Below are 19,551 nucleotides of genomic sequence, written 5' to 3'. Positions count from 1 at the left end.
CTCTCAAATCTGTCCCCACTGCTTCTTGTACAGTCTCCTACAACCTCTATATTTTACTTGATTACATGTCTTTCTCTTGCTTCCAAATTTCATCACCCACCATGTCCTAGTGATTTTTGTATTAAGCAAAATGGAATCTTAGCACATAGATTTTAAAAAATATTTGTTAAGTGGATGTATGAATGAATGGATGAATGACAAACACGAGTTGTCTAAGGACTAGACGTCTCATTAAACCTGCTTAGAACTGTACCAACCAGGAGGCTGAAAACCACAAATACCCTTCTGGCTGGCCCTGCCTTCCCTCCACCCAAGCATGGAGCCTGACCAGAGAAACAAGCTACACAGGAAAACAGTCTCATGTGTATTCCCAGAGCACCCTTTCCTTAAAGAATCTCCAGAATGAAACTCAGGTGCCTGGTGGCTGCTGAGTACTACTATTTTGAAAGTAGATCCTCACTTCTGATGTAATCTTTTACTTGAGAAATTTTTGCATGTTGTTCCTGGACAATGGGATATCCATTTGGTATGACAGGAGAAGCAACCTGAAAATTCCTTGTTTCCAGATTGGGGTTCGCTGCTGAGCTTGGCCACTCAGGAGAGTCAACAACCTTGTCAGGCAGCTGCCTGTTGGCAGGATCGTTTTCACATTTATCACGCTGGAATCATCCTGGTGCTTATGGAAAGGACAAGCAACCGAAAAATGGAGTGTCAACTCCCAAACAGAAACAGTGCATCTTCCAGTTGCTTAGACCAAAATACCTTGGAGTCATCCTCGACTCCTCCCTTTATCTAACAGCCCGCATCCGACCCATTAGCAAATCCTGACAATCTTCAAACTATGCCCAGAAGTTAACCACTTCGGGCCACCTTGACCACTTCCACCCTAGCAGAAGACATTATCATCTACATCTGTATTGAGATACCCTCCTAACCATCTCCCATCTTCAGCCCGCATTCCCCTACAGTCTATTCTCAACAAATCAGCCAGAATGAGCTTTTTCAGTCAGCCCATGCCCCATCTCTGCTCAGAGCCAGTTTTTCCCCACCTCACTCAGAGGAAACAGCCAAGTTCTCACAATGGCCACCCAGGCTCTAAATGGTCCACCCCACATAATGGACCTTGGACCATTTCCTTGGACCTTTCCATACCTCTCCAACCTCACCTCCTACAATCTCTGCGTCTTTCCACCCACTCCAGCCTCAGTGTTCTTGCTAATCCTTGATGCTCATATATTTATTTCTCAGATACAAGTGGAATTTTATTTCCTAACAGAATAAGAGATAAATCAAACAGCTGACTTTAGCTTTCCGACTGAGAGCCCCACGGCCTTGGACATTGAGAAGAGTCACAGACCCAGGTTACTCACAGAGCAAGTAAACTTCTTGAAGTTTTATGAAGGCCAGAGATCAAATATCAAATCCATTCTGCCACAGAATTGTGGCTGGGCCTCTGTGTATGAGTTTCGTTGAGAGGGGACCCAACTTGGTTTAGCAAACGAGCATGAGAGCACAGGAGTGAAGAAAAGAGCAATCTTGAATATATCTAATAAACCACAGGCATGAATTTTAACAACCTTTCTGCTAGCAAGTTCTACAAGCTTTCTCATTCCATTTTCTAGGTAATACTTTCCCCCAACGAGTTTGTTGACTGCCTGCTAGGTCCCTAAGCTGCATGCTAGAATTGAACAGTTTGCACTTGGGAAAAGGACCAATGTGGGACTAGAAAGAAACCAAGGGCAGATCAAGTCATCATAGGGATGTTTTATTAATCAAATATATTTACACTTCTTGGCCAATTATCTCTAAATGTGTGCCTGTTTTTCATTTAAACACAATCGAATCCTGGTAGATTCTATCATAAGAGTACAGCTGCATGCATCATCACATTGGTTCTTTGTGGTTTTTTTAAGATGTGAGTTTAATAAGTTAAAAAAACATAAGCAAGTTGTTTACCATTCTAATTGCAGAATACTTGTTCTTGTCACATCAGTGGTCTTTACAGCAAGGGATCCTCACTACCCACGGTGAGATTCTCCTCATTCTCTTGACTGACTTATTTAAACTTTCCAAACCTCAAAAATCAAGAACAGAAACTGAGCCCTAACTCTAGCCATTTTCTTTGTGGGGAAGTTGAAGAGAGACATATTTCTATTTCAATGGGGAACATTTACAGTAAATTTTAAATTAGCATATGAGGGAAATTTATACAGTGCCTTGATAGCATCTAAATATCACATTTCTATTAGCATATTACAAAGCTGGATGCCCTCCCCTTGATATAACAAAATAAATTAAGGGGACATCAGGTTTCCAAACTAATTTTGCTGATCTAAGCCAAAGTTTTCCTCGATATCTGAGTCACCAACTTGGCATTTGCATTCGTACCAGGGGAAACCTCTTTCATAGAGTACTTAGAACTTCCCAGGAGAGAAATTTTGCCTGTTCTTTGCTATTTTATTCTCTCCAAGTTGGGAGAAGCTTGAGTATGTGTACTATTCAGAGAAAGTGAGTCTACCAGGGTTGATTTTTAGCGCTAGACAACGCTTGAATGGGGATCAACAGGGACGGTACGCTGGTGGACACTTGGTCTGAAACGGCCGCTCTCCCCAACATGCGGGGATCACCTATCATCTGTGGTGATAGGAGCTTTTAAAAACATGAATGAGTCGTGCTATAGAAAAATATCTCCAAGTTGTTGAAGTCTATATCAAGATTGTTTTCAGTCAGGAGTGAGGTGCCAAGCTTTGGGGAGAAAAGCAGCAACAGGGATGTTTTGCAAGGCAGGAAACAGGAAATACCAACTGGAGCCCACCGTGTTTGACTGACGGGGAAAACACGTTCATCGTTTTGACAACCATTGCGCCTGTTAGAATCCATATTTGGAAAAAAGTAACATAGATTGTAATTTCAGGACCATGGTAAAGAACTGCCCTGTAATTAAGTCAGTTTATGAAGAAGTTTTGTAAACTTCCTTCTTGAATACCTCTCACAAATAGTCTCATCTAGATTGTTTCTAAGAACTTGAACTGGTTCCTTGAGTACCTCACGCATAGAACTACATTATCTGTGCCTTTGACAAACCAAACCTGTAATGACGCCAGTCTTTCTACCTCAGTGCTTTAAATCAACAGCCTAACCACAGAAGCTCATATTCTTAATGGACACAAGTGCATAATTACTCCATTGACGCCTGAAAAGTAACTCACTTAGCATTTAGTCGGAACAAAGAAAGAAAACTAGATTTCACTTAGCCCCGTTCAGGATGTGCTTTCACTTGTCAATAGTGTTCAAGCCTAGTTCTTTTTTGGCCAGTGTCCAACATAACCTGCCTTCCTGCCCGTTGCCATTTGTCCTAATGTGTATCACACACTTGAGAGGATTTTTTTTCTTTTACTGTGGAATTTTAGTTGCATGTTTAGGAAAATAAAACAATACCTGCCAGCAGCGGGATATTTGAAATTCTGCTGTCCAGAGGCACAGATTTAGAGATACAAAGTCAGCAACTATAATAATGCATATTTTGAGAATATTTTAGCATTGTTTCCACAAATGCATTTGATAAATAAACTATACTTGTGTTTGCTTATTTTAAAAAGCTCATATGCTTAAAAAGAGTTTGAATTAAGAGATATTTTCCCTTTTAAAAAATTACTGTCATGTGGTTTTGGAGGGTGAAAATGTAAAGCTGCTAAGATAAGATTAAGTATATAGGAGAAAAGGATAATGATAGTATCTATGTTACAAGGATTAAATCAGATAATCCATGTTGAGCAGTTAGAACAGTGCCTGACAGTGATTGCACAATATAAATTGTTATCATTATTATTATTCCCGTCGACATCTGAGGGAATAAGCTCAGATTTTATTTTTCCATTAAAATATACACAGCAGATTCTTTCGTAATCCTAAGTACAATGGTACCATCTCAGTATACAGGGCAGACAATTCAATGGTTTTATGTCTTTGCCCTGTTTTATGGCATATTTTTGGTTTTTTTTATCATTTTTCATATTGATTTGATGAAACATCTGACATACATTACTTAAAAGAATAAATCAAATAAATATTTTAAATGTTAAACACAACCGTGGATTACAGGCTTCCATAGATAAAGCAATATTCTTTTCAGTTTGGCTCTCTTTGGCCAGTTGTATGTGACAGGTGATTGCTGGGTTTGTAGAATTTAATCTTGAGAAGGCTTGAAATATGTGGCTTTTCCTGGGACTCTGTTGTTATTTTGTGGTAGTTCAGATAAGTGCTAGTGATGGGGAAAGCCTCAAACTCTTGGGTGGATAAGGACCTAAACATCTTGTCACTTCATAAAATGTCCCCGAACCTCTTCACCTTGCAAGGAACTTGACAAATGAGTGACATTTCTGAAACCTATTGTTATCACTTAAAGAAGCATATCTCTTAGTATCTTTCAGGATTTGGTGTCAGGAATTGGTAAAGGCTATGGGAAATAAAATTAAATTCACGTCAAGGAAGGAAAATTGAAACCAACTTTTTTGAAAATGTGTTTATTTAGTTTATTTGTTGTTCCTGGCCTGGTTTCTGTAGACATATGTAGCCTTAATATGAGAATGATGGATTTGCTTCTCAACACAGGCTCCTGGGCCTGCTCGGAGGACCCATGACCCCATGCTGTTCCGGAAATGCCCTGCTTTGTGAGCTGCGCCACGTTTCCCATTTTAAACGACTCAACAGACACTTGCATTTGATTTTTAAAATCAGTGCAGAACAAATAACAGTAATGATGCTACTTCTGCTATGAAAAGCAATGAAACATCAGTTTCTTAAATGCACAACTCAGAGCCAATTATTAGCAATTAGTTCTGCGATGATGTGCCAGGTACCTGGGGCCTTGGAGGCGGCGCCACTGAAGAGGGAGACCCTCCAGCTTTAGCGCATAAAGAGCTCGACAGTGAGGTTCGAAAACAAACTTAACCAAGCAACTGCTACCTTTCAACCAGCAGTGAATATCCACCCTGATGGTGCTCTCTGAAACCTCTCAGAGCGCCACAGCCCACACACTGGGGACAAGGGCTGCATTGCCAAGGCTTGACACTCACAAGGCCACTCAGACCCACACAGGGTCTGCAGAGCTCCTGCCCTGAGTAACTCCAGCCCTGTCCCCATTTGTTACCTTATCACTGGAATAGGGTCATAAAAATCTTAAGACCCAGACCCTAATCCTGGTATCTGGAGATTGTTGCTAAGAACCAACAGCCGGGTTGATCAGCCAAAGACATCCAAGTTGTGTATCTTAATTTGTTTTGAAATTTGCTACCTTCTGGTCCCCAGCTGAGTTTACATCTCTCTGATTCTCCCAGTTGTAGCAATCGCTGTAACTTCACTGAGACAATGGTCTAAAGGCCTAAAAGGCCCATGCTATTAGCCAGACGCTTAGGAGGAGAATATTATTTTCTCACCAATATTCAATTAAGTAAAACTCCTTACGGTGAACACCTAAAATGGGGTCTTTATACAAAATAAGAGTTCAATAAATACTTGATGAATAAATGAATGAAACAATGAACCAATCAATTGACACAAAAATTTGATGACTTGGTAAATGTTAGTAAATCTTTGTTTATCTCGACTAGAATGAACTTTTCCCAAAGTACGATCCGATAAATTGTAAGCCCTGTGAGGACACTAGTGTACCATAAGCCTTCTCTATTATACACAGTTTTCCCCCATAAGGCTACACGTGAATGGATGTTCAATAAATATTCACTAATTGAATCAAATTATATAAATTACACAAGATTTAGTTTTATAGTTTTAACTATCCACACAACTCTATAAAAGCATATCTCTTCCAAAAAAAAGTCATTTTAAAAGATAAAGACAACCAAAACGCAAAGCTTATCTTAAAAATATTTATGCACATTTCCTGGGGAAAATATTCAGCTTTACCTAAAGTTACTGAGATTTTTCTAGAAATATGATGTCTGCACACCCACCTGGAATCACTCCCATTAGCTTAGGCTCTTAGCTAGACAACGGGCATGTGCTAGGATGGCATGTCTTATTCTGGGAAAAAAAAAAAAAAAAAAATTCAGTCCCCACTGATAGAAAGGGGCAAAAAAGGATTGCTCCAAAAGCCAAACACTGATTCAGCTCTTAGAGTCTCCCTTTCTCATCTTAGATATCCTCCCCTCTCCTCAATGACTCAAGAGTTTTTCTTTTTTTCTTTTTATACCATGATTAATTAGGAAGTTGCTAATAAAGAAAACTGACAGATCATTTTTTTTTTTTTTAACTGACAGATCTTGATGACTGCAGTGTTTACCACCCATTTGCAGTGTCCCTAGGAAATATCTGTCAATTTTAAATAGAAAAGGCTAAAGCAATTGTTGGGAGGTTTTAAGGAGAACCGCCCCCCCCCCCCCACCTCCAGCTTCAGTTAAGAGCATTTGGGACCCAAGCGATGGCGGTACCCGCTTCAGGGCTCCAAGTCAATTGGCAGGTATAGGCCTATCTTACCAGTAGACTGATGGCCAAGGCCGGTCTGCTGTAAGTCAGCAATGGCTCAGCAATGTGAAAATTTTGAATGTCCCCAATTTTCTATTTGTTCAGTAGCAAATATTTTCAGACCAAATTTGGTAGAAAAGACATGCTAAAAGTTTCCCTTACAAATAAAGGAGAAAAAGGGACTTAAATGAGCAGAAGACTAGAAGAATCTTTCAGTATAGAGGTTACCGCCATATTAAGTGGGACTTTGTGATCAGCTGGCAAAGCCACTAGAGTGGTAGAGACCATTGTTACGGAGACTCTGCCCACGCGGGGTATCAAGGGAGGAGTGAAGGCTTCTCATACTCGTGTGGGAGCTCATGAGCACAGGGTGGGATGTGCTGTGTAAAACTGTGAAATGAGGCAAAAGGCAGAACTGGTTTTTCTCACTGAAAACAGTATTAGAAACATACAGATGAGTCCCTTATCATTTTGAAAAAGTACAACCAAATGTTTCAACTTGAATAAATGCAGCAGCTTGCTCATCTGTATAGCCAGTCTGTCACTTTCGTGCAGATTTGGGCAGCTACATATTCTTTCCACCCTTCTTGGGCAGATTTTTGCAGCTACATATTCTTTCCACCCTTCCCAATGGCTCACACTTTTGTCAAACGTCTCTATCACTTAGGGCAAGAAACTATAAAAGCACAACACATTCCAGTCTACCAAAGAAAATATTTTCCATCAGAAACAGTTACACAGCAGCACAGATTGCTTACTACTTCCATGACAAGGAGACAGCAAGAAATGGGGGAAAATCCGAACGACTTCAGATTGGGCAACGGAGGTCAGAATTAGCCAGATTCCTCTGTGAGACATTATTTTGAGACATATATAAATAAGTTACAAACACAGTTAGTGAGGCCCCGTTTCACTCCATTTTAAATGTGGCAGATGGGTGCTAAGGGATGAGGAAGTGAAATGAAAAGAAGAGGAAGATTTCTGAGAACAAAATACATGATGGTAGATTAAACCAAACCATGGCTATCCTTGCCTTTCAGCGGCCAGTTCAGTTACGTGTCTCACATTTTTGCTAAGAGAAGACAATGGCAAGGCTAAAAAGACAAGGAGTTCCTTAAAGGGCTGTGTCCTGCTATCAGGTGACCAAGAAATCTACAAACAAGAGATGGCTGCTGGTAAGTGCTCTAAACTGTTCAGATTTACACCGGCCATCAAGGTAGACTCGGTCTTCGTGATGCTGCTGGGAGTTACCGGCTAATATGCAAGAGCCGTCAGTTCTTCCTGATGTGGGATTATTGTGTGGAATGCGACACAATTTGATTGAGCACCATTGCTGAATTGCCCAAAGGGTAGCTGAAGTGACACCCATTTTCCTGGCACTCAATCAAAGATCAGTGAAACTGTGTACATACTCCTTTCTCTTTCAGTGGATCAGTGTTGAAAGAAGAATATTATCAAGGGCCAGAGGGGATGAGAAGGTAACTCCTCTTGATAAAATTAGCTGTTCAGGGCGGTCTTTTCTAACCACAACCTCTCCGTGGCCCCTCCTCTCAAGGTTTCCTTGTCTGGGCTATTTTCACCTATTTTTGCAGAAATGCCCCACACTCAGGAGGGCCTCCCAGGCTTCCCCTGGAGGTACGAGGAAGGAAGATGAAAGTGCCTAGAATGGTCTTGACAGTGGGGCTTGGCACTGTTTTTGCTCACATATTCAACACTTTCATAGACACAACAAAAAATTACTGGAAGCCTAATACCTTATATTCAGCCTCATACTGAAGAACTTTATTTTCGTGTTTGTTTTTTTTTTTAAGCTAAAATGTTATTGAAAACAAAACTTTCTCACTAGCTGCTTCAGAACAATATACTGTATTATGAAGCTCCGCACATTTTAAATGTTTTTGAAATCTTGACAGGACACAGTAAGTCCCCATTTTTTTTTTCCCCCTTGAATTTTGAATTTTAAACCATCTTCTTCCACTTCCAGGCTCTTCTGCATCAAGACCAGGCTGCTGGACGGAAGGAGCCGTGAGAAAAGTGCATGAGAAATAGTAAGTGTGGAAAACACAGAAATGGAGCACCCGTGGGGCTGAAGATGTCCTGGACTCAGCGAAGGCTCTGGCTCCCGAATCTGTGGTCCCTGCTGGGCAGCCTGAGGCAGGCCAGGCCAAACTGAAACAGCAGGAAGAGGGCTGTACAATGGGTCCCCTTGAATCATGCTACTAAAAAAGGTGCAACGAGAAACAAGTCCCTGTGCATTCTTAGTCACAACTGTGGGTAGAAGAACTCATCTGATTCCTCCCTTTGGTATTAAATAACAGTTTAAAAAAGCTTTTTAGAAACAAAGCAAATACACGGTGGGACTGGAAATGTGAGCCATCCCAGGTGAGTTGTCCACTGAAATGAGTCTCATCCCTAGTCATAAATAAATAATCTCTCTCCTGGTCTGACTTCCATGCCAGGATCAATAGCTCTTAACATCTTACTTATTTTATTACTGCTTTTGGTTTTCCGGGACTGATTGAAAGTTGCTCAGAGGAAATCTTTGGTTTTGCTTAAGTGTCCGTGACATTTAATCATGACTTTCCTTGAAGTTTAATTCCAACCAGTCAATCAGTTAATCCACTTCGATTGATTCTGGGCTCTCGGTTATTGGCTTGCACTCATTGGGCATCCGCTGGTGTCGGCTCAGCTGGGTGGCCTGCGTGAAGCTCCTCTCACACCTCTCGCACCTGGTGGAGGCAAGAGAGAAAATTGAGACCAGGGAGCGGGGCCTGCAGGTTGATGGACTTCCTCTCATCCTGCCTAATCAGAACAGACACTCCAAAGTGGCTTCAGATTTTACCGGCTCAAGAGGTTTAATTGGTGGCTCCTTCCAAGGCCTGGATGCCTGCGATGGGACAAAGCCCGGCTGACGCAGAACAGAGGGATCTGTCAATAGGCAGAGGGAAGGTGATTTCTCCAGAGAGCCCTGTCCTGCTGCAGCTCTGATCACTGTCAGTTCAAATAGATGAAGAACAAAAAGAGATTTTTAGGAGTGAGCCATCAAAGCAGCAGCTTGTCTGCAGTTTTCTGCTCCGTAACCCCAAAGAGAAATTGATGACAAATAGAATTTCACCTGCTGCTAATTTAAGATCGGGAATTCTACTCCCCTCAGCACAGCAGCCAGAGAGCCATCGTCTTTGAATTTGGAAACTGGAAGAAGCAGTGCATTCGTTTTCAGTGACTGTGGCGGGTGGGTGTGGGTGACCGCTTTGGGGCAAAAGCTAGAGTATCACAGCTCCACCAAAGTTAGGGTTAAAAAACGTTTGCATTGGGATAGGGGACTCGGAAAAACCTGAAATCAACCAATGTTTTGTGTGCTTCAAATTCACCTCTACAAGGTACAGCAGGAAGAATGTACCCGTGGGCCGTAATTAAGGGTTGGTGTGTCTGATAAGGAGAAAACTGGCATCGCACTTCAGGAATATCTCCTCCTCTCCTTAACTTAAAAAAAAATGCTAACCTAGAGACCCTGGGCCTAAGCCATCTTCCCTGTAACACACACCGACTAGCTTGATGGCTACACAACCTTCAAAACACACACACACACACACACACACACACGCACACACGCACACGCACATTGCTGCAGCAGGCTGGGCATGGACAGTGGCTTCCCTGTCACTATGCCACTTGTCTGGGCCGCCTGGAGCACTGGCCAAACACCCATCAGGGCACGGCAGTCACCTCAGCGCTCCCCCTAATGTCCTCTCCTGAAACCTTAAAAGGAAAAGATATTCAGGAGAGCTGCAGACAGTTGTTCTTCTTTTAAATAGTGCAACCTTCGGTCTCAGGTCCCTGCACTAGTAGGGCTGTGGTAAAGCCATCTGAAGAAAATCCGCACACGCCCAATCCGATGCCACGTGCCCCACTACCCGGTAGGCAGCCTTGTCTTTTTCCTTTTGAGTAAATTATACAAAGTGCCTCACCAGGGAAATAATTACCTATAAAAATAAAACACATCTATCCCAACTAGGGAGTCTTGCGTATGTTTTATCGTTGGGAGGCTGGAGCTTGACTATCACGCTTGGACTTTTCAGGGCTCCTGCACCAGCTGAATGTGTCAGCATGAGGCAGTTGTGTTTCTCTCACTGTCTTTCGGGGGATATTTTTAGCAGCCTGTTCCACTGTTAAAAACTGCACTGTGATCTTGACAAATGTATAATGTCAGCTTTAATGTATCAGACCTATCAGCTCAATGAAAATAACTCAGAAGTATTGATCAGCTAATGATTTTTGGTGTATTCATTAACATCCATGGGCAGCTCATCCCCTCTCCAGAGCTCCTGAAGTGCTGATGACATGCTAGTGAATTGCTGATTGTTTATTAGAAACTGATTAGTTCCTAGATTAGTGTGTCAAAATATACTACCTTTCACTGCTTGACAAACTTTCAAATTATTATATTCCTTTTTTAAAATTTTGAAGCTCTAGTATCAATTTCAACGACAGCAGAATAGTTCCAAAAATTGTAAGTTAAGACTAGTTACCTAGGTCATGTTTTTGCACCTTTGATCTTGTGTATCAGAATATAAAGAATTCAGAAGTGGGAAGTGTAGTGCTTCGTATAAGGCAAATGTGTATGTCTACATGTAATATTAAACACCCAGATTGGGCAGAGACAGTAAGAGGGAAGTTAACATTTTTCTCCTGTGTTTGCCTAACTGCCTCACAGATATTTACACTCGTGGAACCATGTGCTGTCATAGTCAGGAAATGTACTAAGTCTATAGGGCTCTCCTGAGATCATCACTGAAAAATCATCTCTAGGGCCATCTGCTCACCAAGTGTGAGTAAAAACACATGCAGATGTGTAGAAAATTACCTTAACTTGGATCGTTTTCCTAGGAATCTCCCCTTCTTGAGGAAAGTGGGCTACTAGAAATAATACCTACGTGTGTTAGTAATTATAAGAATGTAATTTGTATAATTAAGGATGTAAAGAGAACATGACATAAAAATATTTTTAAATAAGGGGAGAGCCTCAGTTTTATGTTCATCATCTTTAATTTTAGAACAAAAATCCCTTCACAAATCATTTACATGGCTTAATGGAACACATCAGAAGGACAGACTCAATGCAAATACTTAGGTTCTGGCAGGTCAGAGTTGGACTTCAGCTGTGTTGGCACTGAATTAACCCTGAACTACAATCCCAGCCAAGTGACTGGCCATGGGCACCTCCAAGCCTGGATTTCATGTGGTTTAGCAGAATAAGAAAGAAAGAAAGATGCGGGTAATGATCCAGGAGACTAAAACTGCTCTGGCACCCAGGGTCTTCCTCTCAGTGCTGACGTCACAGCCTTTAAGGAAACATTGCAGGAACAGTGAAGTGGAAAGCCATCCAAATATCTCAGCAAAGAGAAATTCCCCAACTTTCTGCCAGTGTGGGCACCTTAATTAGACTTGAGTTCCTTTTAGATTTGAGATCATTCTTTACTTAATGTGATAGTTGACTGGCTTATAGGTACAGAGGGAGCTTAACAATTGTCATCTGAAACTGACAGATGTGCAAAACGATGTCAAGTTCTGTTCACAGAAAACCTACAGGAAGCTTTCTTTCTGGTCCTCTATAGCCTGTCACCAAATATTTCCTGAATTAAACCAAATTGCTTCGTACGTATGATGTGCTTAATGCATTTTACTGATGTGTTTTTTTTTGGTTTGCTTTGATTTTGCCTAGATCTTGTTAAAATATCAGATGCTCTTTGGAATATCCTTTGATTATATTTTATACTAAGCCAAACTGTCTTCACTTAAGGCAAAAACTTAGTGGTATTTTCCCCTGCTTCTAATGAAGAGGAAGAAAAGAAACTCTCCTATGGAAAGTCCTGGTCTTCCCAGGCGCAGGGCCCAGGCATCAAGCAGCTCACATGGACCCCGGGCAGAGTGGCCTCTCTGAGATCTTGAGAGATTATGTTTAGTAACAGAGAAGGAGGAGGGGTTCTCACTGTAAAGAGTAAGTTTGAGACTGACAACTTCCTTCCTTCCCTCCTTCCTTCTTTCCTCTTTTCGATAAAGTGCTTGGCAATTGCTGTAAGATGAAATGATGTCTTGATTTTGTTCCTTGTTCTCCACAACTTCCAGTCTCACAGTACAAACGGAAAGTACAAACTTCAATATGATCCTTTCATATGTGCTTTTCCTATGATCTCCTTCACCTTATAAATTCTGCATCCACAGCCTAGGTTAGCTGCTGACAAACCCATGATCTACCTAGAGCATGGGGGATGGAGTCTTTCAGTGGCATTTCAGCCAATCAGATTGTGAGACAAAGCCTGGAGTGAAACTCTCATCTCTTACTGCCAAATCTTCTCCAGGCTTCTTGTATGGCAATAATCTTGATCTGTCTTGAAAAATCACTTTTCAGCAGAAGATTTTAGAAGCTAGAAAAGGCTTTCCCCTGTTGTGGCCTGGGCCCTAAGAATCTTGCGAAGGCATCCCAGGCCCTGGGTGGGTAGGACAATGTGGGGACTGAGCCATTTGGGGCATGGGTTGTGTATCTTTACAAGATTCTTTTCTTTCTTTGCAACATTGTTTCAGCCAATACCCATTAGTTGAAGTAGTAAAATTAACCATTGTGGCAAAATCCATTTTATTGACTAATCTGCAACAAACTTTTTTTGAATGTTTGTTTTATAGGCTTGTAAAAGGATATCCTCATAATATTTACAAACGTCCATGGGATGGATATCCATGAGCTATGGTTGGAAGATTCCCAAAATTCCCCTGGGGTAGTTCAATCCTGAATGATCTGCTTGTATACACTGAAGGATTTAGCTTTCCATTTCCTAGAAGACGTTTAAATCTTGCACTTATAAAATAAGCGTACACTCAGTTCTCCCCTGGCAATATGTTTAACATTTGATAAATTAAAAAAACAAACCCTACAGCATATGGCTATCTTAATATGAGAAGAAGCAGGAGGAACTAAAACAGGCGCAGTGAATCTAATCCAACCAACTCTGGTGTTTCCTTTTTTGTTTTTCCAGATGAAATTAGGTTATGGTCCCCAAAAATACTTTGAGAAAGGAAAAACATGCAAGTACCAAAGCCCTTCAAATATTAATCTGATGAATTAAAATTAAGTTAAAATGGCACCTCTATTGGAAACAGGACAAAAACAGGATGTTAAAGAAAAAAAAAATGACTGGGGTCAACGAGGTTATACTTAAGTAACACCTTAACATTAATAGAAATCTATTTCCCATTCTGACCCTGAAACCTCTTCAATTAATTACTAAAATCTATTCACACAGCAACAAGATAAAAATCAATCTGATTCCTGGCACTGTATCCATCTGGCTACCCTCTCTCATATAAGGGGCCAGGAGGATTGTCAGTCCTCCTGCATCTCTGATTTTGAAGAGCTCTCTTGCTCAAAGGCACAGGGAATGTGCCACTGCCATCTTCTACATCTAGAACAGTGGTGAAGCCAGAATCTGTGACCCCCCGAGGGCCTGGGGGAAATGACAGAGCCCACTGTGCAGACACAGACACCTGCCATAGGGAACTCGAGGACTGTGCTAACCTACCCGGCCCTTAAGGGTGGATTTAGAAAAAGGGCCCCTTGGGGCTATGGCAGCCCCAGAGGGCACAGCTTGGCTGGCGTAGTGCAGGCTGGATTTTTAGACCCCATCCAGTGCCCTCAGCCAGATGCCTTTATGCAGTAAATAAGCCCCACCTGTGTACACAGACAAAAATTAAAACTTTTCATTATTAGTTAATATCATAAATTAAACCACAATGGAAAACAGTTAAGAATAATGAATAAAGGTAACTAATTCATGGGGAGGTGGGTAAAGATGACAGCCTTTTGTGAGCCTCTCCCTCGCCTGGCAGACACCGAGGCAGGCAGGGCCCAGACCAGCAGGACTCTGCCACCCCAAGCTGAGCCCAGCCTCAGGCCGAGCACCATGGCAACTGCATGCTACGCCGGCAGGTCCAGAGGGAAAAGCATGGGTAATGAGACTCTGGGAAGACTCCTTGGCTGAGACCAAGAAAGGGGATTCATCTCCTACTGCCTGAATCATTTCCTTTCTTGCTTGATCTTGTCCTACAGAAGGTAAATAGGCCATTCATCCATGCCCTTTTCATGTTCCTCCTTAATCAAGGAAAGTCATTATGGCAAATGAGGAAAGAGAGATATAAGAGGGTTGAACCAAAAAGAGTCTATCACACAGACAGTAAAATCTGCTCTGAGATGACCAACCACTCACACAAGCTGGCTCACCCTCCCAAGCCTTTCCATGTCCCACATGGGCTACCAGAAAGCCTCCTTTCCTTTGTATGTCTGGAAAACTCCTACTCATCATTCAAAACACATCTTAAACATCATCTTCTCCAGATAGCATTGATTACTCCACTTTCGTGCTACCCCGAAACACTGTACATACATGCCTTATTGTTTTTCACTTTTGCACCCTTCACCCTATGTGGTAATACTTGCTTATTAATTGGGCTTCCCCATAAACTATGAGGTCTTCAAAGACTAGGGGGCTGAGTTTCATTCACCTTTATATCTCTTGTGCCTAGCAGGGTGCCTAGTACAAAAGAAGGTGTTCAATAAATATTTGCTGAATGAATGAACACATATATACATGAATGAATGAATGAGTGAGCGAGTGAATGAATAGCCCATCTTGCAGGATTCAGATGTCCACCGTTTTCATGACTGTGCTATATCTAGAAAACATAGTCTCTCGCTCAGGTGCCCTTACCTTGCCAAAGCCCTTGGAATTCCGTTCTCTTTCCACATTCCCTGAATCCTCAAGGACTCAGACATGCCCTATGTTTGGTTTGGTTTTTCTTTTTTTCATTAACATGATAAGTCTGAGATCCAAAGGGCATGCTGAAAAGCTACCAATTGGCTGCTATAATAGATTCAACCCCCCCTTAACAAATATAAAAGTGGAGGAAATCGTTCATCAGAATCCTAAAGGGTTCACATTTCCCAAGAGACGATTCACTCAGCTGTCCTCGATTGTGGCCACCTTGCTGATGGTCAGGGGACTTGCTTGCTGATGGCCAGAGATGGCATTCTGCATGCCTCCTAGCTCAAATTCTAGAAGCACAGACCCTCAGAAACCAGAAAGAATCTTAAAATTACTTACTCCTACTTCCTGATTTTACTGGTGAGAAAACAGACCACGAAGAACGTCTCACGTCCAAGGTTGCACAGCTCAACACAGGATCAGTGTGTACATTTCCTGACTTCATTTTCCCAGCATCGACCACTAAACAAGCGGGGCCCTTCTGCAGCCTGGACGCTGACTTTCTAAACAGCTTTCTCCACCAGCGGGCTGAGCCAGGCAGTGCTGGGGCCACCTTGTCTGCCGGCTCTCGGGAAAGGCTCAGAGAGAGAAGGGGTACAGTGCGAGCCGCTACTTACTTGAAGGGCTTTTCTCCAGTGTGGGTTCGGATGTGGTTGTTGAGTGTGGTGGCCCCGGCAAAGGCACGACCACAGTAGCCACATTTGAAAGGCCGGTCACTGGAGTGAGTGACCACGTGGTTCCTCAGTTCTGAAGGCTGGGAAAAGGACTGGGAGCAGTGGCCGCATTGGTATGGTCTGAAACAAACGAAGACACTGCCTGGTCATTACGTTCCATGTCAGTCAGTAGACGTCAGCATCATGAGGCAAGGGCCAAAACGTTTTGGTGACGTTCTCTCAGTTTCTGGAACAAAGCATAGCGCTGGGGCTGCTAGGTTCTCATTACTATACGTGTTGCCACACGAACAAACTTACAGAGCTGATGAGACCCGTTCATATTCCCCAAAGAATATTCCTTTCCGGTATCAGCCATACCATTTCAAGAACTCCTATTTCTTGTTTTGAGCCACCCCCGGGCAAATACTGGAGCGTTGAGAGTACAGACTTGATGAAGCAGAATAGTACAAGAGAAGATATGTAATTGTCTCTCGTAATTCTGTGGCCCTTTAACTTTTCAAAGGGCTTTAACATCAATTATCTAGTTTAATCTTTACAATAATCCTCTCAGGGAAAGCAGATGTTATGATCTCTGTCAGTTCAGAAAAGTGAGGATAAACTGTCCTCCAAGGAAATAAGCTCTTGATGCCAAGATCACTCTAGGGTGACTGGACCTTATTCTAAGTCCCAGGTAAAGATGCAGGCAAGCCAGCAAGCTGCATGTGTGTTTTAATAGATACTAGACTGTCCTGGGGTCTGTCTATAGCACATCCCCAACTTGGGGTTGTCTGATAGTGCACAGACCAACACAGGCATGCACCCAGGTTTGTTTCTTTGTAAAAGAAATCCTGACTTCTACTTACTCTCTCCCCGCCCCAACCTATCCACTGGGTCTTTTTTCGTGAACTTCGGCTCCCCAGTTTAATCTGGTAGCAAGCAATGATTTATAGCAGCACAGAAATGACAGGATGTCACTATGTTTGCAGGAGGAGTACTGGGATGCAAAAGCAAATGGAAGGAAGTTGTGACAAATACCTGATAATTAGCAAGATTATCAGAGAGCATTCTTTTCAGCTCATGAGAAGGAAATCAATTTTTGGTTTTCATAAAATAAATTAAAATTCTGTCCTCTCTACAGAAGTTCTTCTGCTTACTTAAGCAGAATCTGGTGAGTGATATAAAACCTGGGGAGTTTTCCCTATTCGAGGCTATTTCATATCATTCCTTGACAGGGCTCTAATTTGTTTATCAAAATTTTTCTTGAGAAAATTAATAATCTGTCATGAGCGATATCAACAGAGCTCAGGAAGCCTTGGTTTGTGGCTCAGACATTTCTGGCTGCGTTTAGAAAGCCAATGACAAAAGCAGACTTAATTGCTCTACCTTTAGCAAATGCATAAGCTCCAATGACCAGAAACCAAAATGAAGGGCTAGGAAACAATGGTGACCGAGCATGTACAACAATTCAATTACGTGCAAAATAAAGTGTACCCTCTCATTTGTCAAGTGAAGTGCTTAATTGTGGCTACTTGCCTCACTGAACACAAATACGATTATTTTACCAGGCTTCAGCGCACTGAGCACTGATTGTAGAATTTTTTAGCTTGATTAATAGTCTGGGATTGGTCAATAACTCAATACTATACAATTTTAATTACTTACATTTAGAAATCTATCTAACTGCTCTCAAACAAGTTTCAAAGAAATATATAAGAGTCCTTGGTAAGGACTTTATCAAACTTGACAAATTGCACATGCATTCTATTACAATCATGAAATAAAGCTTTGAAGCCATTAAAATCATATGTAGATGAAAATATCCTTTTGCCAAATTTATTCTTTGTAGTAACCATTAACCTTAAAGGGGTCCTCAAGAAATCATTCTCTCAGGGGTGAATTTTTTAAATGTATTGAAGATTATAAACAAAATAATATATTAATATATGCTATATCCACTGACAATTGATTTTTCTAATAGTGAAGGACCATTAACATTTATTAGCCTCTGGTTATCTATTTTTAATAGCTATCACAATAAACAATAAGCCACTAAATAAAACCAATTAATCTTTTTTTTTTCCTAACTCTGCTGTCAAAAGTTGGGGTGATTTATTTCCTATAGTCAGAAGTCATTCCATCCTTTTTATGCTAATAGTCAAGGTGGCAAAGATTTACACACAAAAGAGATGACCACAAAGAGGCTTATGCTGAATTCTTATATCAAGGTAACACCAATGAAAGGCAAATCAGATTATAAAAAATCACCTTGGCCAGTACCAGTCTGAGCGGTATTTGCTAGGTATCCCGTGACCTACGGCACAGCTTTTAAAACTTTGCAGAATTCAGCTGACTGAATGGAACAGCCTCGAATGGGCAAGATGGGAGAGGTGAGTTCTGCTTCAGCCTCTGACCCCAATCAGCTGTGGGACTTGACAAGTCGCCCAACGTCCCTGACTCTCCATCTCCTCATCTCTCTGGTAAGCAGGATGGACTGAACTAGATGCCCTCTCGCATCCCATCATGTTCTGCTCCTGCTTTCAGATAATCAACAAGCACATGCCACCTAAGGATCTGTCCAAGGCACGGCCTCACAGTAGACAGCATTGACGATGCGACCTCCCTCCTCCATCGTGTGTACCAGCCAGTGCCCTGCAGGGAGAGCTTTCCACGGTTTTGTGTGTCTAGTCATGCTAACTAGAATATAGACCATTTAAACTTACTTGGTAAACAGTTGAGAATTCAGAGCAAGAAGAAAATCTAGTACCAAAATATAGGACCCAACTTTAGTTGATCTCAAAAAACAAAGTGATATCCCTTTAAGTCTGGTACCTTAAAGAGTAAGATTTTAGAGCATATGGTCATATTCACCATTGCAGAAACTGATTTCATGTAGAATTTAGAACTAAAATGTGTACTCTATTTGCCACTGTGTTAACAGATTCTCTCTCTCAGCCTAGAAATATATGGAAAGTTAGCCGTCAGAAAATACAGACAAGATACTGCTTTCCCTAGATTTTCAATATTTCCTAAAAATGAATAAAAGGAAATGATCAAAAAGTAATTTTAACATTAATTGTATCCTAGAGTTCATCTAAGGGCATAGGAATACATTCAAGACAGAATGAAATCTTCAAGCCCAAGAGCAGGGCTTACTTAGAAATCATCATCATCACCACAGAATCTCAGACATCACACCTTCTTTTGGGACAACTGACCACAGGATTTAAGACTCTGTATGGATGCTTTTAGTAGCACACCCTGACTCCTCACCTCTCAGATTACAGCTAAAGGGTTTTGGGGGCACAGAATCAGTTGCCATTACTCAGCTTTTTATTGTGATGACTAACATTCCCATTAACTTTTCAAGGTCTGGTCAAAGGGGCAATACCGTGGTGGGGGAGTGGCAGGTACAAACTACTGGGTGTGAGATAGGCTCCAGGATGCACTGTACAACACGGGGAACAGAGCCAATATTTTGTAATAACTGTAAACGGAGTGTAACCTTTAAAAATTGGATATTAAAAAAAAGACTCATAGAATAAAGGGTGGGGTTTGAAAAGTTCTACAAATACTAAAGGGATAAAAAAGTGAAAAAAAGAAAA

General features: G+C 41.6%; 1 protein-coding gene across 3 annotated transcripts in view; it reads right to left on the bottom strand.

Annotated features, from left to right (window-relative positions):
• Positions 1-7,874: 7,874 nt before the first annotated feature.
• The window catches only part of PRDM6 (PR/SET domain 6), a 98,964-nt gene continuing 87,287 nt past the window's right edge, over positions 7,875-19,551 (bottom strand). For 2 of the 3 annotated variants that reach the window (XM_057538765.1, XM_007188578.3), the window contains 2 exons: positions 15,914-16,090; positions 7,875-9,212 (listed from right to left, as the gene is read on the bottom strand). In XM_057538765.1, coding sequence (XP_057394748.1) covers positions 9,098-9,212; positions 15,914-16,090 — 292 coding nt within the window. In that variant the 3' untranslated portion in view covers positions 7,875-9,097. The remainder of the gene's footprint in view (positions 9,213-15,913; positions 16,091-19,551) is intronic. The other variant, XM_057538777.1, reaches the window with a different exon arrangement.

This window comes from Balaenoptera acutorostrata, chromosome 2, assembly GCF_949987535.1.
Source record: "Balaenoptera acutorostrata chromosome 2, mBalAcu1.1, whole genome shotgun sequence".
In the NCBI taxonomy this organism is placed as follows: Eukaryota; Metazoa; Chordata; class Mammalia; order Artiodactyla; family Balaenopteridae; genus Balaenoptera; species Balaenoptera acutorostrata.
Note: the sequence above shows the minus strand (reverse complement) of the source record. Positions and strands in the feature narration are given on the sequence as shown.